The 22,234-nt window shown below is 35.9% G+C and overlaps 1 protein-coding gene across 1 annotated transcript in view; it reads right to left on the bottom strand.

Moving 5' to 3' along the window:
- Positions 1–20,061, bottom strand: part of LOC129219286 (platelet-derived growth factor subunit A-like) — a 75,221-nt gene extending 55,160 nt beyond the window's left edge. Inside the window, exon 1 of the mRNA XM_054853624.1 lies at positions 19,871–20,061. Within this exon, the coding sequence (XP_054709599.1) occupies positions 19,871–20,008 (138 nt within the window). The 5' untranslated portion in view covers positions 20,009–20,061. The remainder of the gene's footprint in view (positions 1–19,870) is intronic.
- Between the last annotated feature and the right edge of the window lie 2,173 nt (positions 20,062–22,234).

Here is a 22,234-nt window from a genome sequence, read left to right as displayed (position 1 = left end):
ACTGGAGCCAATGTGACAATCATTAGGACAGATATGGCTCGTGAATTTGGATTGAAACTGCTGTGGACATCGCCACGCGTAAGTCTCCAGACTGTGACAGGCGACAAAATTGAGATTGACGGTAAAGTGGACTTGGAAATAGTGTTTGGGAATGCAACCTACCATCATACGGCATTCGTCGCTAATATCACGGACCCCTTCATTCTCGGATTGGACTTTTTGAAGAAATATGACTTCACTCTCGACTTCAAGACTAATGAGCTGCACTCGATGAGAGAAGACATAGCCGTTTTCCCTGCAGAAAGTGATGTAAAATCCGCTCATCAAATAATAGCCCAAACGGATATATCGATTCCCTCAAGGTCAGAATCATTAATACCTGGCTCCCTTGCAGAAAGCAATAGTTTTCGATTTGGACTCATTGAATACCCTAACCTAAGCAATAACCTAAAAGGAGTGCTGGTAGCATCTACGCTTGTGGACCTTTCCAAGGATGTAATTCCTGTAAGAGTCGCCAACGTGAGTGAAAGGCCAAGGAATATTCGGAAAGGTGAAGTGTTAGCAACTTGTACTCCAGTAAACTGCATCATTAGAAGAATCAATTCCCCCGAAACTGTGTCTTCTGAGTCCTTGACATCGAAGTTAATTGGGAGTGCACCCTTATCGAAAGATCAAAGAACTGCTGCGGAACAATTGGTGGATGACTTTAAGCATCTGTTTTCATCTACATCGGAGGATGTTGGCCGTACGAATTTAACGCAGCATAGGATCTACACTGGAGAACACCCACCTATTAAACAGCATCCAAGACGACTACCGTTCGCCAAGCAGGAAGAGGTTGAGACCCTCCTGAAAGAGATGAAGGAGAATGATGTTATCGAACCTTTATCCAGTCCTTGGGCTTCTCCCATCGTCTTAGTCCGAAAGAAAGATGGCTCCACCAGATTTTGTGTCGATTACCGACGGCTGAATGAAATCACCAAGAAAGACAGTTACCCTCTTCCACGGATAGACGACACCTTGGACACTCTTTCCGGACACAAGTGGTTTTCGACCCTGGACTTGAAGAGCGGCTACTGGCAGGTTGAGATACACCCTGATGACCGAGAGAAGACAGCGTTTACAACTGGACAAGGCTTATGGCAGTTTAAAGTAATGCCCTTCGGCCTCTGCAATGCACCAGCTACGTTCGAGCGTCTTATGGAGACAGTGTTAAGAGGACTCTCTTACGAATCCTGTCTGGTCTACTTAGACGATATCATCATCGTGGGACGCAGCTTTGAAGAACATCTGGCAAATCTTAGGAAGGTGCTGCAAAGGCTTAAGGAAGCCAATCTGAAGTTAAGTCCGTCCAAATGTAATTTGTTCCGCCGGGAAGTGAACTATCTTGGTCACATCATCTCTTCTGAGGGTGTGCAAACCGATCCAGAGAAGGTATCTGCGGTCAAGAGTTGGAGTCGTCCCGAAAACATCCATCAGCTGCGAAGTTTCCTGGGGCTCTGCACGTACTATAGGAAGTTTGTGAAGGGTTTTTCCAACATTGCACGACCTTTGCATAAGCTGACGGAGATCAAGCAAAAGTTTGAATGGTCCAAAGAATGCGAAGATGCATTTCTACGACTGAAGGAGGCTTTAACATCAACGCCTATCCTCGCCTATCCTCAGCCTGAAAAACCCTTCATCCTGGACACTGATGCGAGCAACGAGGGCATCGGAGCTGTTTTATCCCAAGAAATTGACGGAAATGAACATGTCATCGCTTACTGGAGCAAATGCTTATCCAAGTCGGAGCGAAATTACTGCGTCACCAGAAAGGAGTTACTGGCCATAGTGAAAGCTGTAGAACACTTCCATCATTACCTCTACGGCCGAAAATTTCTGCTTCGGACAGATCATGCCTCGTTAACTTGGCTTTTGAACTTCAAGAATCCAGAAGGCCAGATAGCCAGATGGATACAGCGGCTCCAGGAATATGACATGGAGATCAAGCATCGAAAAGGGTTATCTCACGGGAATGCTGACGCTTTATCAAGGAGACCCTGTCCTGAGAACTGCCACTATTGTTCCCGAATCGAGAAACAGTATGGAACGACTAGCCCTACCGCCTATCAGGTGACAGTGACTCCAACATCATCAGAACCTGATCCATGGAGTGATAACCAAGTTCGAAAAGATCAACTTGAAGACCCCGACATAAAACCAATTTTAGAGTTCATGGAAAGTGACAGTCGACGCCCTAGCTGGCAGGACGTTTCCATCTTCAGTCCTGCAACAAAAAGATACTGGGCTTTATGGAACTCACTCCATTTACGGAACGGCGTGCTACACCGGAAATGGGAATCTGACGACGGCAAGACATCTAGGTGGCAGTTACTACTTCCTCGATCCAGGATTTCAGATGTTCTGAAAGAAATACATAGTAGTGCGACTGGAGGACATTTTGGTGTCTTGAAAACTCTCAATAAAGTTCGGGAGCGCTTCTTCTGGAGCAAGGCGAAGGATGACGTGGAGAAGTGGTGCCATTCTTGTGACGCCTGTGCTGCTCGTAAAGGACCGAAGAAGAGAAGCAGAGGGAAGCTACATCTGTACAACGTTGGAGCTCCTTTCGAACGAATTGGGATCGACATCCTGGGTCCTCTACCAAGAACTGCTGATGGGAACAAATACATTCTTGTTTCCATCGACTACTTCACCAAATGGCCGGAAGCATATCCCATTCCAGATCAAGAGGCTACTACCGTAGCAGAGACTCTAGTCCAACATTGGATCTCGAGATACGGAACACCTTTGCAGATTCATTCCGATCAAGGGAGGAATTTCATCTCTGCTGTGTTTAAGGGCCTATGTCAAATTTTCGGAATTGAGAAAACTAGGACAACACCACTACACCCACAATCGGACGGCATGGTGGAGAGATTTAACCGCACAATCCTGAATAATCTCTCACTTATGGTATCCAGAAATCAACAGGATTGGGACAAGAAGCTACCTTTGTTCCTGCTGGCCTACCGCAGTGCTGTCCACGAGACTACCGGATATGCCCCATCTCAGATGCTCTTCGGACGAGAGCTTCGGCTACCTTGTGATCTCGTCTTCGGTCGTCCTCCGGATGCGCCTTCATCGCCTGAGGAGTACATCCAGGATCTCCAGGCCCGGTTGGAAGACGTTCATAACTTCGCACGAGAGCGAATCAACATCGCGGCGGAGAAGATGAAGACCCGATACGACACAAGGTCTACTGGACATGAATTCAACGAAGGCGACAAGGTTTGGTTATGGAATCCCATCCGACGGAAAGGTCTTTCACCCAAATTGCAGTTGCATTGGGATGGACCCTACAAAGTCGTTAACCGACTGAATGACGTCGTAGTGAGGATCCAAAAATCACCTAATGCAAAACCTAGGGTTGTACATTATGATCGGTTAGCCCCATACTATGGCCATAGTTCATGAGTATTACGTAAACAACCATGGTTGATAACATAAAAGTTGTAGATAATTTTTGCTTTTAATGTTTAGTAATATTTCTTGTTATTATTGTGTTTTCTGTATCTGTTAGTTATTAATTAATGTGTATATTTGTAAACTTGTGATAGAAGTTTGGCACCCTTTCTGGGGATTGTACTGCCCGGGACGTGCAGTCCTTAGGAAGGGGGCAATGTTACAAATCCTGTAAATAGTAAATATTGTAGGAACGTAACCTGTAAATAGTTTCCCGTAATGAATATACAACCCCTTTTTCATTCGGCTAAAGTATACGACCCCTATTTTCTTTCTTTTCATTGATAACGGTCTACTACTTTTCAGAAGCGTGTGGAATATTTGAGAAATTTCTTTTCGGTGTATTTAAGCCGTTAGCGATGGATAAACAGTTAGTTTCGGTTGATATTTGGAACTGAGAGCATTTTGCTCTGTTTATAGCGAGGCATTTCGCTGTGTTGTTTTCGTATTTGGAAGTAAATACGTGTGTAAACGTTGAGTTTACGGTGTTGTGTGCTAATTGCTTAATTGCTGATGAATAATTTCGCAGTTGTTGAAGATCTTTCCTGTACATAGTGTAAATAAATTTCCTGTGTTTTTATCAAGAACTGTGTTTTCATTTCAAGAAAGTGGAAGTCGCACCGAATCCGTTACAATATATTCTCCAAATATATTGGGAAAGGGAGCTACGGGGAAGTCCCCCGGAAATTTTTCGAAATTGTAGCTTTTAAAAGTAGTTTTAGACAAACTTTGGTGATGTTGCGGGGAGCAGAGGTTCTAGGGCCCACCCAGGTAAATTTTTTCTAATTCATAACCTTAAAATGCATTCTAGACCATATTTGGTCTAGAGAACGTTAGGGATGGTAGAGGTTCGGGGTTATTTGAAATGTTGGGGGAAATTTCTTGAATTAAAATTTATGTTTTTCAAAAAATTACTGTATGTGGTGTGGGTGTGTATCTGTGAATGTTCCAAAAGCAAATCCACAGTTTACGTCGGATCTTTGATAAACTTGGCGCAGAAGTCCTTAGATGCTCAGGGATTCACATAGAGAGTTTTTGACAGCAAATCCTGGGAAAGGAATGTTTATGCCTATTTAATAACATTGACTGAATTTTTAGTATTTTGAAACCACCGTTTTCCCCACATTACCCACCTTTTTTTTAATAGATAGCGCCCCCAATTTTTTAGTCTTCAACAGTTTCATAGCCGTTGCTTTGATTTGGAGGGGAAGAACTTTCTTCTAAGGGGCTACAAAGGTACAAGAGGTGTAAAGTCCAAGAGCATGAACTTTTGTAGAAAGGAGGGAGACTCCTTGGAGGTATTCCCACTAAAATATTTAAAAAAAATCATCATTCATCAAAAAAAAAATTTTTCTGTCCCCCCCCCCTCAGAATTTTCCACTGCTTTTCGGTGTATAACCAGAGTATAAACCTCACTCTTGTGAGTCCCCCATGTCCAAGGGAAAAAAAACTTCAAGCTGTAAAATAATAGTAAAAAAGAAATTAAATCTTGGAAGCATTGCATGTTGCATAATATGAATTATCTCAAATCTTCAGCGAAGAAGCTTCCTTATTATTTATATTTATTGAAGTTACATTAAGAGACATAATTAAATTGAAAATGAAATTAGTTATGCTTATGACATATGCGGGTGTTCGAAAAGAACTTGACACATTTTAAAAATTAATACAAAAGCAACTAACTGTCGTATAAATATGCCATAGTACTTCACAGGTTCAAGATTTTTTTTTTATGACATCGTAAAAAAAAGAGAAAAAACAAAGAAAAAGAGAAAACAGAAGACAGAAAGAAGTGAAATTATAAGCAAGTTACGTCAACGGCTGCATCGTCACATACAGAAAAACAAACGTCATGTGAGTAGTTTAATCATTTTATTCAACAGAAAGCAATACAGCAATACCTTTCATTACCAGAGTTCAATGTGTGCATCGTTATGTAGCTCGAACCACATCTAACGGTACTCAAGTTTATCCCAAGTCCGAAAACGGTGCCGCACATTACACTCTTGTAATAAAATGTATCGTTTCTGTTTAATAAAATGATTAAACACCTCACATAGCGTTTTTTTCCCCTTACTGTGACGATGCAGCCGTCAATGTAAACTACATACTTCCTTTTTTACTTCTTTTTACAAAAAAGGAAGTATTGTATTGGTGAAAAAATTTTCACTCAAAAATCGGCCTTAATTTCCATTTTGCTCACCCAAAAATGAATGTTGAGTTTTTTTTTTTCGATCCGACCACACGTACATATGTACCTAAGAACGTACAGACGCCCGAAATATCCATTTTGACGTTTCTCCAGTTAATTACAACGAGTTTTCTCGTGACATCTGTATGTACGTGCGTATATGCGTACGTGTGTATGTATGTCGCATAACTCAAGAACGGTATGCCCTAGAAAGTTGAAATTTGGTACGTATACTCCTAGTGAGACCTAGTTGTGCACCTTCCCTTTTGGTTGCATCCCGGTGTTTCGAAAGGGGTCTTTTGCCCCTTTTTGGGTGGAAATCACTGTTAATTTCGATGCAACCTCAAGTGGTGTTATAATTTGGTGGGCATTTCGCGATATATCGCCAGTCTTTTGATCGACAAGTTTTGTCGCCAACTTGGCGATAAATTTGGCGGAATTTGTTTTAAAAATCTGGTTTCAATGTGGCCATCGTTGGTGATATTTCGAGAGTTAACTCTTGAATCACATTATAATTGCAATAATGGGGAGATAACATTAAATTGGTGTAAAAGGAAGTCATGTGATGCACACATCAGCTCGTTTTTTACCATGTCATAAAAAATTTCTTGAAAATTTGGAGTATTATGGCGCAGAGCGCACAATAATGCGACAATTTGTTGCTTTTTTTAAAAATAAATTATTAAAATGTGTCAAGGACATTTCGGACACCCTGTAGCATTAATACATATTATACTTCTGGGGCTGACTGCCCCCTTCCTATGTTTATCATTACATCAAGAAGTGAAAACAATTTGGCGGTGCATGTCCATAAATATAAAGGTATAGGATAAAATTATAGGAACACCCAGTTAAAATTGAGTATTTTTTCGACCACCCAATAAACGACCGAAACGTGTTGCAACAGTTTGCTACCAAGACGCGGTGGTAGGGAAGGTATCAATCAAGCATTTGGCTGCTTGAGGGTTGCATGGAAAAATTCTGTCTTTAGCAAAGCGTGATTATGTCCGACCTGTCCGTCGTCAAAAAAGGCATGGTAATTGGAGCTCGTCTCGCTGGAGCGTCTGTGCCCAGAACAGCCAGTCTTGTGGATGTTTCAAGGACCAAGGGTTATGACAGCCTATACAAATTTGGGGAAGGTGTCTTCTGCGAAGCACAACAGTAGGCAAAAGTTGAAGATGAAGGATCGTGATAGACGCCCGTTGAAGAGGATTTTCTCCCGAAAACGCAAGACTAAACTGCCGCAAATAACGTCTGGAACGAACATAAACCTTCAGAGCCTGTAATCAATGAAAATTATTCAACGGGAGTTGCATGCTGCCCACATTCATGGCAGAGAAGCTATTTCAAAACCGTTAGTTTCGACGCTATGAAGGGACTACAGTGGTTCAGAGACCACCTAAACTGGACACAACAGCAATGGGATCAAGCCATAGGGTCTGACGAGTCATCATTTCCACTATTCCAGATTACCGGACGTGTGCTCGTCCGGCGAACACCAGCAGAAGAATATCATAGTAACAGATTGGTTCGTAACGTGAAGCATGGAGGGTGTTCTGTGATGTTGTGGGGAGCAATATCTTCTCGTGGATTTGGGCCTCTTGTTGCCCTGAGGGAGAGAATCACAGGTGAACATTATCGAATGATTCTCGAGGATCATCTTCCCCTTATGCTTCAGATTCTCTTTCCGGGAGAACGTCTGGTGTTTCAAGGTGAGAACGTCCGTATTCACAAGCAACAGAGTTCAAACATGGTTATATTGAGAGTTACAATGAAGTGAAACATCTAACGTGGTGTTCCCATTTTCGGTTAGTTCAACTATATCTGAGATACTTCGAAAAACACACACAGACAAAAAACAATAAATGTTCGTATTTTCCGGCCGAGAAAAGTTTTCTCGGGGTTGATCATGTTAGATAACTTGGTTTTTCCATGTTGGCACCAATTTGTTCAAATGAAAAAAAAAAAAAACTTCTACCTCTTCTTTTGTTACTGCCTAGACCAGTATCGTACCGAGAAATGAATTTGCGGTGCATATTGTTATAGAAACGAAAGAAGTCAATCTTTCAATTTCGAATTACCACTTGGAAAAAGCTAAAACATGCGTTGTATTGTTGTACGTGTGTTATTTATAATTCTTCGAAAACCAATAAATTTTGATTAAGTTTGAAAAAATGCAAAAATAAATATCATTTAATAAAAATGAGAAAGATATCTTAAGAACTAATATTTTTACTTGCCAGAATCAGTAAAACATTCTTTGAAAAAAAAAAGATTAAAATCACTAACTTATTAATTTAAACCAAATGTTTACAATTAAAAGCACCCACCTATATGCATATGCAATTTAAAAGTGGCATTTTTTAAAATGCATTCCATTAACATTTTCAGCTGTTTTTAGATTTTTTAACTAAAGAAAATATATTGTCAAATCTCTTGTTCTTCATAAGGAAAGAAAAATGAGGCGACCCTTGCATGGAGAGTCATTTCGTCGAAATGAATACTAGGGTGGGTCGATTTTGACTTTTGTTTTGAAATCGAAAACGCCTGTGGTGGGAAAAGTTGTGTATTGACATCTAATGCTCATATAATTTTTTTTTTTTTTTGGTAATCAAAATATATTTAGATCAATCACCAGTCCCTTGAAATTTCACCAAATATGGAAAAATTGACATTTATTTGTTATTTTTTAAATTTTTCATGTTTGATTTTTTAAATCACCCGTAGTGAAAATGATTGCCTAGTAAGATTCTTCACTCATAAGTAATAATAATAATAATATTCAAGCTCCGCTCAACTGGTGAAATTTGGAATATTTTCATAATTTTTAAAATCTTGACGTTTTAAAGCAAAAATTTTATCCAACACTTTTTTTTTTAATTTAAGCATTTTTTATATTTTATTTTTCTATAATAACACTATAGAATTCTTTAGGATTAAAACATAGGTATAAAAGATTAAAGTACCTGAAGTCCGTCGTCGCAGTTTTACAGCAGCTCTTCGCTCATTTTCCCGAATTATTAGGGGAAAATGACTAAGAATTCACCTCGGAGTTTTTTGTAATGAAGAAGTTTTACACCTTATACATTGCTTTGTTCTCAAATTTTGGCATTAATTTTCGGGAAGCCAATGTTGTACGTATAAAGCCATCATCACGTGTTGCTCCTCAAACAGATAAAAATGCTTCTGTCACCAACCTAACTGCTCTTTCTACCGCTTGTGTATGACATGGTAAATTTCACTACTCAATTTCAATAACGTCACCCGTTTCAGCTACTTTCTCAAGTTCCGCATTAGGTATATGTTTGGTGATTGGAAGGTCTGTAAGGACGCAATTTTGCCAATTTATCAATTCTGTCTAGTCTTTTGCTGGAAAATTTAGAGGTGGAATGACAAAATCACGAACAGTTTCATTGGTAAGAGTTCGGGCCTTCAGGATTGTTCTGTAGCCTAATTTTCTTACTGAAGATGGCGTGCCGTTGAACATGGCTATCAGCAGGTTTTCTGGATGACCAAAAAAGACCATTTCTTGTATAACAGGGTCAACTACTGATTTCAGATCATCGCTAAGATATCTTCAGTAGTGGATTACTTCTCAAAGATGCTGTGCACCGTCTGTGCATGAAGACTCAGTTTTAATCAATAACCAAACTTTTGCATACACTTTTATAATGTATTCTACAATAGTTCCTATTTCCAGCGATGACTCTTTTGTACCAACATACAAACGAAGTACTTTGTTTGCTGTTGTAAACCACCTAGCATGAGATAGCTTTCCTGGTGATTTGGTGGACAGTGATGTTGAACAATTTCCTGAACATATTGCTTGACATATTTGATACAAGTATTTTTGGTCAGTGCCAAGTCCGTCTGTATCAACTGTTGGCAAATCAAAAGCAATTTTTTTAAAGTTGACATTTGGTAGCTGCTTACATGTGCTAAGAAGCTTCCCTATAGGACCATTATATGTAAAAGGACCTGTAGTGCTTCCATCAAGATGCCGTAACAGATAGCGTAAACGTAGCTCATTGGCGTGCAATTGACATATGAGTCACTGCAATGGCCTTTTTAAATGCAGCTCAAACAGTCTTATTACACCACCTTTCACACCACTACTGACTGCTGTTCCATCTGATCCTACTGCAATTAAATCCACATTAGATACTTGGGTTGTTTTTAAATAGTCTAATATGCTTGATAACACTTCATTCGCTGTACCAATTCTTCTGCTCTGAGTTTTTCGTTACGATTTCTATTTGGTTCATATATGCTTGGCTAAGTGCCAAGAGCAGGCCGATTTGTCAGACTGGGGGGGGGGATTTAAAAAGTTTCATTATATCACAGAGAAGAAGAAAAATAAACATTCGGAGGAATCACACCATCTGTCTCTTTGGCATTTAAAACTAAGCAGAAAGAGCAAAGAAAAAAGGCAAAACGCGCAATTTCAGATTCCCAGCAGGGGTGTCATATGTAATATGATATGATAATTATTTTGTTCACAAACAAAGAGTCTTACAATTTACTATTTGCACCACAGGTGATTAAAAAATATACATAAAAAAGGAAAAAAAAGTTTTAAAAAAAGTCAATTTTTACATATTTAGCGAAACTTCAGGGACCTGGCAGAAGGTATAAATATATTTTAATTACCAAAAAATTTTTTTAATGAACATTAGATGTCAATACACGACTTTTCCCACCACAGGCGATTAAAAATAATATACATAAGTTTTTTTTAAAAAAATTTAAAAAATGTCAATTTTTACATATTTGGCCAAACTTTAAGGGGCTGGCGGGGGATCTAAATATATTTTGGTTTCCAAAAAATTTTTTATGCGAGCATTTGATGCCAATACACAACTTTTCCCACCACAGGCGTTTTCGATTTCAAAAAAAAAGTCAAAATCGACCCACCCTAATGAATACTGCTCGTCAGGTAGTCCATAAGAAAAAAAATGCCGTCAGAGATCCTGAATTACAGTATTTGTTTTAGGGCTTGTTTAGAACGTCTGAGTGACTGAGATTGTTGAGTAGCAAAATTATAATTACATTATTAGTAATTCGTTTCTTCTCATATAAATCTGCTAGATGTATTAAAAGCAGAAAAGCTTTAAAACTTCTATTTCTTAAAAGATTTGACCATGGATGGAAATACAGGGTGTTCTTTTAATATTGCACCGCTAGAGAAAATCCCTTCAGAAAAAAAAAATAAAATAAAATAAAAACTTACTTGAGATTTAGTATAGTTGTTTTTTACTTTGACCCTTATCTCAAAAAGCATTTTCTTTTTCCCGATACACCTCTACATGAGCACGTTCTGAAAATATGTAGAAAATTTTCAACTTCGTGCCGGGCACTAGCTCAGCCAGAATTTACCCTCTGGGTTGTGAGGGTTTGGTCAATAATAGCCCATATATGGACATAAATTATCATTAGTATTGATTATTAATCTTGACTTACTTTTTTGGTTCTTTCATTTAAAACCAAAAGTTCTGGGAGGTGTACTCTCAAAACTAACTTTATCGCGCCCTCGGGAGTTTTCTCTTTTATAGACGCTATTTTCAGTTTCTGATATTAGCGTCATCAACGTTCTTTTAGACAATAATGTACCGATTGGAAAGTGTACTTCAAAATATAAGGATCAACATAAAAAGTAATTATGCATATTTCTTAATTATGATTTTTCATTTTTTTAAAAAATCTGTGCAAGACTTAATAAGCACCCGGTACAACTTAATGATTGCGAAATAAAAGAACATATTAGTATTATATGTGGTATCAATGTAAGCTTGACCTCCCTGTCAAAAATGACTCCAAAATATTAAGTTTCTAATATTGTTGCTTATAATATCTAAATTTCAATGATTACGGCAGTTTTTTTCTCCCCCAATAGGAAACCACAAGCCAACCCAACAATAACAACATGCTTTGCGTGGATAAAAATATAAATTCAATTAAATGTCCCTGGGTGATATAAAAGTCAGTCGACTTTTTAAAACCTTGTAATTGTTGAACTATTTACAATAAAAAGCTGCGGTTGGCACCGAAATGCTCAGTTACAATAGGAATTTTTGTTTAGAATGAACAAAATAGAATTTAGAATCGGTCAAAGACGCCTATACAAACGTGAATTTGAATAGCCACAAAAAAAGTGTCAATATGTAAGATCTAGAAACCTTGAAGGCCAATCTTGTGGATTCTTCATTTTTGTTAAAGTTTTGCTAATAAAGCTTAATCATTCTAATATAGCAGGCATAAAAACACATAAGTTAAGACGCATGATAAAAATTGCTTTCTACATAAAACACAAGCACCACATTTTAGTCAAAATTGTAACCAAGTTATCAAAAAAAAAAAAAAAATAAGCGATGAAAAATTTGGAACGTAAATTATGGTAATATTTAGTCCATAAAAAATAAAACCATTGGCTTATTAAACAGAAAAGAGCATTGATGATTAGTTACTTAACACATCACAATGAAATATTTGGAACTAAATAGTCGTAATATTTTGTCTATTGAGAGATAAAACCATTGACTTGTTAAAAAGAAAAGAGCATTGCATTAATTACTTAATAAAAAATTATTAAATAAAAACAAAAAGCAGAATAGAAGGATCAAGAAAAACTTTTCAATAAAGAACTTTTGCATATTTTGAAGAGAAAAGAGGAATTTCATTCATTACTCATCCTCTCATCATCCTATCTGTTGCAGGATATCATCAGAATTATGGGTGTCTGTTACTGGGGGGGGGGGGGGGGGGGGGACATTTTTTTAAATTGAGCAAATAAAAATAGAATTAACTAATTCAGCGGATCCAGAAGCAGCCAAACGTTAGATAATATGTAGTTGCATGAGAGAAAATAGTTTTAAAAATCTAAATGCATTAAAAGGGTAAGAAAATTGAGTTAACCTGAGAGCAATGTCTTAAGCATGTCTGTTACTGGGGCCGTTACCCTAATTCGTAGTAATTGGGTTACAAATTCTTAACGTAAATAAAAAATTATTAAATAAAAACAAAAAAAAAAACAGACTGCGTAAAAACCAAAAAAACTAAAAAGATAAATGTATAAACCCAGTTGTTTAGAATGTTATTAAGTACTATTGAATAACTACACCGTTGAAATAGTTTTATAACCGTACACAGATAAGAAAAATCATAAATTTAAAAGCAGAATAGAAGGATCAACAGTCGGAGCCCATTCAAATTTTACGGGGTTCCTTGAATCAGAAAGGAATGGGCCCCGAATGTGGATCCTTCTATTCTGCTTTTGAATTTATGATTTGTCTTATCTGTGTATGGTTATAAAACTATTTCAACGGTGTAGTTATTCAGTAGTACTTAATAACATTCTAAACTACTGGGATTATACATTTTCCTTTTTAGTTTTTTTGGTTTTTACGCGGTCGGGTTTTTTTTTTATTTAATAATTTTTTATTTTACTCTTTTTAGTTAGTTTTTATGGCCTTAATTATTATGATTATAAGGCGGTACATTTCGCAACCTTGTCATTTCATTGAGACAGTTTGCTTGTAATTTTATTTAGTAACTTGCGGTGGTCAAAACTACTGATAATTAGTCCCTCTAGGGACTTAACTCGGCTTATAGCACATGTGCTTGACCTTCGGCAAAAATGTGCGAATTTAAGTCAACCGCAGTACAGCTATATAAGCAGCTTGAATAACTCATGATGACGCGAAGTCGAAAATGTCGTCAGTCAAATCTTTCTCTCAAAAATAAAAAATCCTCTCAAGAAAGTAAACGTCGCGAAACTCAGTCCCTTGATTCAAGGCAAAAGCAACATATGTTAGAGATGAAAATCGAATTAGTAGACTTTATTTTTATTTGGTGCTTATTGCCCGGGTTTATTTTGATGAGGACTACAATCTGAGTATCTTGCCTTCGTTACGCATAATATATTTTTATTACACTACAGAATACATATAAAGAACACATGAAAGAATTTACATCAGAAAGAGGGGAAAGTACATCCGGAGAGAGGGTGTCTTGACCCACCGCCTCAAGTGGGAGATGCAATCGCTTAGACCACTCGGCCATTGAGACCCTAATTAGTAGACTTGGTAAACACAAAAAATAAGGCAGCGAAAACTACCTGCATTTGTCGCACGCAGGTAGCGTGCGACAGTGTGCAACACCCAACGTGCGCCGATCCAGAACTGACAAAATATGGCAACTGGTTGTTGATATGGTGAATTTTGATTACTGCCATGTGCTCAGTGACACTTCCAAGGTTAAGACAAATCGATTGACGTAAGAATTACCAAAATTGGCCAAGGCGTTTAGTCTGTAGAACGCCACATAGGAACAAACATACACAGACTTATAAACACATTACCCTCCTTTGCGTCGCGCACGCGCAGTCGGGTAAAAATTCAGGCAGCGAAAACTACCTGCATTTGTCGCACTTAGGTAGCGTGCGACACCCAGCGTGAGCTGATCCCAATTTGACAAAATGGAAACTGGTTTTTGAAATGGTACTTTTGATTACTGTCATGTGTTTAGTGACACTTCCAAGGTTAGGACAAATCGATTGACGTAAGAATTACCAAAATTGGCCAAGGCGTTTAGCCCCTAGAACGCCACATAGGGACATACATACATACATACATACATAGACTGATAAACACATTACCCTCCTTTGCGTCGCGCACGCGCAGTCGGGTAAAAAATGACGATGAAACATTTGGAATTAAAAAAAGGGTAATATGTAGTCCATTAAGAAATAAAATCAGTGGCTTGTTTAAAAAGAAAAGGACACTGACCATTCGTTACTAAAAAAACGTCGATGAAAAATTTGGAATATTAATAGGAGTTTTCAACAGTAAAGAGAAAAAAAAACTCATTTATGGCAAAATATATCATCATGACAAAATGTGTTTTAAACAAATTTTCAATGCTACTACATATTATGCAAAAGAATATCCCTAATAGACAACGACATCGTTTCGTTTAAAAAAGAAAGTAATAATAATGTTTAGTGACTAAAATCAAGTGATGGAAAATCAATTACTTAAAAATTTCTTATCGACTGTAGAAACAAGCAAAATATTGACTAACAGCGTAAACGCAATACATTTTACTCTTATTTTGAATGGGTGGCAGGATATGCTCATAAATGATGCATATCAATGAATACTATCACAAAATATGCAATTATGCAAAATATGCAACTTCTAAAACAGTAGTCGTAAAAAAATTCGCTTTCAGTTTTAAGAAAATAACGAACTATTGAATCTTTTTGTCGGTTTTGAACCATTTGTTGATTAGCGTTATCATTAACGCTTTCAGCGTTGATCATTGAAATTGTATCATTTATGAACACATTCTACTACACATTAAAAGTAATTGAGTGAAACGCATATTGTTTAAGCTTTGAATCAAGTAATTCGCTTATTTTTACAGTCGCTGGCTCTTTTTTATGTAGCCGAACCAATATCATAAATTTTATTTTATTTATAGAAAAAAATATTTTATCAAATTAAATTATGACGATTACGTGCGCCGAAAAATTATTTTATATAGTGCAGGAGAAAATGATAGAAAAATTACAATGAAAAGTTAAAAAATAATTTCAGCCTTAATTCCACAAATTAAAAAAAAAAATAAATAAAAAAATAAATAAAAACAACACTGTATTAAAATATTTCACTTTTATTTCAATGCATCTTACAATTTGAATACGTAGGTAAAGATCAACTCTGCCGTTCTAAGCACAAATGTGATATCTGCAGTGAAGCTCAAAATGAGAAATTGATGATTAAAGTTCTACAACTCGTTTCTTTGATTTATGACTTAATTAATTGCTCAACTTGCGGTAGTTGTTTCGTGAATAACTTATCTAATTAACGTAAGAGAGTATTTTTGTAAAATTCTTAATTTAAAATTAATAAATGTAGTTACGACAAATTTTCTTTTCAAAACCTTTTCATATACTAAGCTATTTTCACCGTAAGTGACAATTACAGTCTGAGTAAAAACTTTAAGGCCAGTACATTTTTTTGTGAAAATTAGAAAATAAAACTAAATTGATCTTAATACTATTGTATTATTAATTATTAATGTTCATTTCTAAGAAATAACTCAACAGACAGGATTTGTAAAGTATGCAATTACCAGAAAAACAGTGGTATATTCATAGTTAGTATTTTAGCCTGAGTAAAAACTTTAAGGACACTAGTTGTTTTTAAAACTACAGGTACATTATACTGGAATAAATATGACCGCAGTTACCAAAATTGTGGAAACCCTTCAACTTACAGTTTTGTCATTAATTTCTTCAAAGTTTTGGTTCTCTTCGTGAAGATATCGAAAGGTAAAAAGTTAAAGAGAGCAGATTGTTTTTTTTTTCTTCAGCGGCGATGATTAGCCGTACTACTGCGAAAAAAATTGGCAGATTGAAGATTGAAGTCAACAACTTTTTAAAATTGAAACACAGTTATGGTAAAAAAAAAAAACACCGGGAAAAGCCCAAATTCTTTGTCTTCGCGTGATGGAGGAAGTGTTTGCAAACTTACATTATTTGAAAAGTACTCAATCAGAAAATTTATTTAAAAAAAAATGTTTTTAAATGTTTGTCAAAAACGATGTATAATGCAGTTAGAAAGTGTGGAGGTTTTATTTATGCAGTAAAATTGCCTAAACGTCAGTTACTGATTAGGCACAGCATAGGGCATCTGAACTTTAGCCAGGAAATCCTAACCTGGGGTAACCAATGGCTACAAATAATTTTTCTGACGAAAATGAGTGGAATTTGGATGGATCAGAACGATGGAAGCACTATTGGCATGGTTTAAAAAAAGAAATGGAAATATTCTCCTAGCGAAAATTAAATGGAGACTCTAGCATGACTTGAGAGTGCTTTGCTTATAATGTTGTGTGCTCAGTTATGTTTGTTTCAGGTAAAATAAATTCACAAGCATATTAAAATGTCCTCGCAAGCCATCTTTTACCAAATGCTAAATTTATTGCTTCAGAAAATACGAAATATCAGCAAGACAGTGTACCTATCCATTCGAGAAGTAGTGCAAAAAATTGGTTCCAAGTCAACAATGTTAAAACTTTGAAATGAGCAACTAAGTGTCCAGATCTTAACCCAATATAAAACTTATGGGGTGACTTAGCAAGATCATTTTATGCCAATGGGAGACAATTTGCTTCATCAAACAGAGCTGACATTTACTATCGAAGTTGAATGGCATAAAACAGATCCAAACGTTGTCAAAAACTAGTTTTATCCATGAAAACAAGAATGTTTAAAGCAATTTGAAGAAATGGCTATTACGCAAGCTCAAAAATGTTTAAATTTTTGTTTTGATTTGCTTTTTTCTGTGTTGGCCTTAAAGAATTTACTCAGGTTCAAATATTGCTCTGTAATATTTTCTGATAAAGAAATACTTACAAACGAAATTTTTATCCTTTTTTACTTGTATTAAAGGTTTATAATTATCACTGAAATGATTCTTTGATCCTAAGTTAAAGATGTGTCCAATTTCTTAAAAACGTTAAATGGTCTTAAAGTTTTTACTCAGACTGTACTAGGCATTTATAGGGGTATCTGCCTAGATGCGACAAAAATAGCTTAGTAAAACGTGCTCAATGTATCATTAAATAATACTGAAAACATCTGCTTTCTTTGGACTTTATTTTGTTAATACAAATCTTACAGAATCTACCTTCTGAAAGATACCATTTTCAAAACTCCGGACAGTTAAAACTGTAATCCATAACAATTTCCTGTTTTTTATATTGAAAGAATGTGTTTTTTATAATGTTTTATTTTCTAGATTCATTTTTACCGAGCATGAAGATAATTTTGACAGCGGACGATACTTAAATAAAAATATTACTGGTCGTAGAATGAAATGCGTTTTTTTTTTTCATGAAAGAATTAGATATGAATATTTTACATGCATTTCATTTTTAGAATTTGCATTTTAAATAAACATTTAAACAGAAAAAGCTGAATATTTACTTTAACATTGTTGTATTAGTTTTTATTATAACCTGTATCAACTATATTCAACGGTCAACTAATTTTAATATTCTGTGTTACAATAAACTGCTACATTATTAACTATGCTGCTTTACTAAGGTATAAAAGTCGTATATACAAATTACTAAGGAAAAAAGTGGTAACTGCGCAAATACCACTTTAAAGGCTTAGTATTTGTCAGTTACGTTCAAATTGCCTTAGCAAACTCCGCAAACTGTGCAGTTACGACTTTTTTCTTAAAGCTTTTTTTAATATTTCGCGTTCACAAATCGCCAAAAAACTTGACGTTTAGGTAAGTTAAATTATTATAGGTTACCTGGTGACAATAACTCAATTTTGATAAAATGTGCAGATACCACATCTATGCTTAGCACGGCATAACTACTTTGGTCCTTTAGCTTCACCAAATAGTTTGAAATTTTGACGACCAGTTCATCGTCACAAATTTTGGGAAAGCTTCTACAGAACACTCGATCAAATTGATTTTTTTAAAAATCAAATTTAAACTACAAGAAAATATATTAAGGTAAGATTTAGTGATGTGCCGGATCGTTAAAAAAGTAGATCCGCGGATACGGATATGGATCCGGATCATTAGTGTCTATATCCGCGGATACGGATACGGAGCTCAAAATTTGTGTACCCAATTCAATTGTCCAAGTGTATAATTCGCAATTTAAGGTATTCCCATCAGGGTAACGGCACTATTTCTTCAAAGAATGTCATCTACGGCGAAAATAAAATCAAAACTATGATTTACTCTTCAAAGAAATAGCCGTTAAAATTGAGGGACAGTTGGGAGGAATAGGACAGCGGTGCATTAATGCTTAAATAAAATGTGTGCTTGCTTGGTAGATGTAGGGAATACAGGAACAAGAGTCTAAAGCTGATACTGGAGAGGCTAGAAATAATTTTCCGCATTTTATTTCAGCATAAATGCAGCGCTGACCCATTCCACCCAACTTGCCCTTACCGACGAAATAACAGAGCCGAGAACACCTTTACAAACTATAAATAGAGAGTTTAGCCTGGTTTTTTTGAAGAATGCCGAGAAAAACCGAAATGAAGAATAACAGAAACTTTAAATCATTAACAATATAACTAACATTAAATTAAAAATTAAAAAAAAAACATGTCCCAGAGAGCCGACCTCAGATTAAGGTGAATTTTGCGGGTCACAACCCACATTGTTAAAAAATATGAGCTAACAGCAGATAGACATTATAAATCATTGAGCTTTTTCTTATTGTCTTCCAACTATTAAATCGCTAACAATCACGCATATAACGGCTTAGAATTGCATTTAAAGTTTACTTAACAAGACTATAGCTTCTACTGTACATAACTTGAAAGTTTCAAATGAGTATTAGACGCAGAGAACTTCGTTCTTTAAATTAGTGCCAATATTTTTATTGTACGGGTAAGTTTTCACTACCATAAGTGTGAAAAACGTAAAGTCGGTTTTTAATTAATATCTTTGGTAATTAAAGTTCAGCAAAGACGAGGCCAAGCTAAAAACACTTTCGATCAAGTCACCTTTTGAAAGAAAATAGAACTATCAAAATCAGTTCATCTGTTTAGGAGCTACGATACCAGAAATAGACACGCAGATACACTTTTAAAACTTATTACTGCTTCCTTTTTAGGACTGGGGGTACAAATTTGCTTTGCAAATGATACCTTATAATTTAAATAGGGAATATAACCTAATTTAAACAGAATTTAAGTGTTTTACTCAATATTTAAAAATTTAAGAACAGAAAAGATCCGTTTAAGATCCGTCAAAAAAGTAACGGATACGGATACGGATCTTTATTTTCCCTCGGATATCCGCGGATACGGATACAGATACGGATATCCGGCACATCACTAGTAAGATTACAATTTATTGGTCAACTTCAAACGCTTTGGTCTAAAAAATGATCGAGATTTTGAAGAGCGTCATATTGTTACACCCAACTGACATTAAAATTGTATTAAAGAGTTTCAATAACAAATTAAAAATATAAACATATTTTTATTGATTAAAATAACGTATGCAGCTTAAAAAATTAAGAAATATACCAAAAAACGATTATCTTTCTAAGTGCAACAACCCGAAAAATAGTATCGAAGGAAACAATTTGCACTATTTTGACATAAAAGTGAAATTATTGTTTACTTACATGATTGGATGAAGCAACATTAACAGTACGTTCAGTATTTACACCTCCAGTGCCAAAAATGATATCTTGACAAAGTGCATGTTTAATGAATACGCCTACAAAAATCCAAAATCCTTTTGCAAAGGTGCGAGCGAGCATCTCCAGATGGGGAAGAAATGCAACGGCTAGTTCTTTTAGGACTAACAACACGGTCACTGAATGGCTTTCGTCTTGAGAATTTTAAGTACTTCCTTCAACCACTTAGCGTCTAGAACAGGAAAAAGAGACATTGTGGACGCGCTATTGGAAATTCACAAAGAGCAGATTCATCAGTATTTATGGTATCTTCTCACTGGACAAAGAGTTTTCGCGACGGCTTCGAAAAGGAAGATATATTTGCTAATGAAGGGCATTGCTCATGATGTGTACGAATTTTAAGAAGTCTGCGGTTTTCGCGATAAATTTATTTAAAGAAATATATTTTTTTTTAATAACCGCGTTCACAAGTGGATTATTTTTTTGCTTAAGATACATTTTAGCCATTCCACGGAAAAAAACATATTTTGATTTGCAGGTGACAGCTAATGTATTTTATTAAAAATAATAATTTGAAAGAATAGCACAAACAAATTTTTTTTACTAAAAATATTATATTATTTTTATGATTACTTATGCAAAAAAAATGTTCTTTACTTCTGCAAAGCTTTTTTATTGAAATATTTTAGTTGTCACTTGTAGGACAAAATACCTTGTTTTTACGTGGACTGGATTATTATGTTTAAAAACTCAAACGTAGCTCAGCACACGATTATTGGTCAACTGATTATATTCTTAAATTTTAAATGAGTCATAAAGCTTGGAAAACCAAGGTAATAAATAATTCAAGTGTAATGAACTGGCGTATTTTTCGAAACTGACCTTTTTTAATCATATAATATTGCCAACAGACCATGTATAGTAGGGTGGTTCGAAAAAAACGTTTTTTCGAATTTGGTATCCGATTACCCCTCAAAAGTTGCAGTTTTGTACCCTGAATTCGGGAAAAATAATAAAAAAATTCTAAATCATCATCTATAGTTCGCGCATGTCGCCTAAAGTTACGAAAAAATCAATTTTTTTCAAAAATTTTCATAATGTTGAAAAAAAATTCTAATTATGTTTTTTTATCCAACACCAAAAAAAAACAACAGTATGTAACATACATTTGATTTTAAAAATGGTTTTATTGCTGTTTTAAAATAATTTTGGTTCGCAAAAAAAGTTATAAAATGGTAATAAATCGGTGAATTCGGACATTTTTGACTATATTTAAATCACATCGTTGTACCAAAATTAATAGTTAAAAGGTTTCAACTACACTTAAAAATGGAAGTGTGATCGATGCATGTATGTGTGCAGCTCTTAGCTCGTCTCAAAGACATTGAAACTACCCAGAACTCACCACGGGGAGGTGGCTGCACTTCGAGTTCCACCCACTCCCTACCCCAACCATCCATCCAAATGTAGGGGTGTTTTTTACAATATTTACATATTTATATTCACCAATTCTTGGCTAGCATGATAGTGAATTTAAGTTTACATATCATCTTTACACATTGTCTTGAATTCACTTTTAAAGTTAAACGATGGCATGACTGATCTTGAGAGCAGTGATGCTCTTATGAAACCATCTCTATTTTCTTCCCCGCAAACTTTTGTACAAGACTCAGTTACCAGTTTTACTATTCTTTCCACACTTTGAGTATGGCAAGGAAATTTCATCGGGTCAAACTCCGGCAAAACATTACTACCAATCAGTTGTTCTAAGCTCTCATTTGACACATGGTTCATTGCTGGAGGAGGTGAAAGTTTACACTGAGACCAGTCAATCAGTTCAATGTAATCTGAAGCAGCAAAATTGATGGTCGGAGGTTGAAATGTACGCACGGATTTCCCTTTGGGCTCTTGATTTCTAGCTTTTAGCAACCTTCTAAAAGCTAACTGCCGAACATGGATTCTTTCGTCTACTGCCATTGGTATTAACATATTTTCCGGATGACAAAAGAAAGCATTCCTCTGCATCACAGGATCAATGATATGCTTTACACTATCGGGTAGCTGACGTGACGACTGAATAGCTTTGAAGATGTGCTTGGGTCCAAACTTCACTGATGGATGCCTTTTGATTTCAAACCAAACTGGGGCGTATACTTTCATAATGTAGTCTGCAAGCATCTTAAGTCCTTCAGAGGGTGTCACTTCAGATATGTATAGCTTTAGTGTCCTATTTGCACATGTCAACCACCTAGAATGACTAAGAGGACCAGGATCTTTCACAGCAAGATCTGAAGGACACTCTCCTGTCTTCACTGCTTGATATATGTCAAGTAAGTACTTTTGGTCCTT

This window comes from Uloborus diversus, chromosome 3 (assembly GCF_026930045.1).
Source record: "Uloborus diversus isolate 005 chromosome 3, Udiv.v.3.1, whole genome shotgun sequence".
Lineage (NCBI taxonomy): Eukaryota > Metazoa > Arthropoda > Arachnida > Araneae > Uloboridae > Uloborus > Uloborus diversus.
Note: the sequence above shows the minus strand (reverse complement) of the source record. Positions and strands in the feature narration are given on the sequence as shown.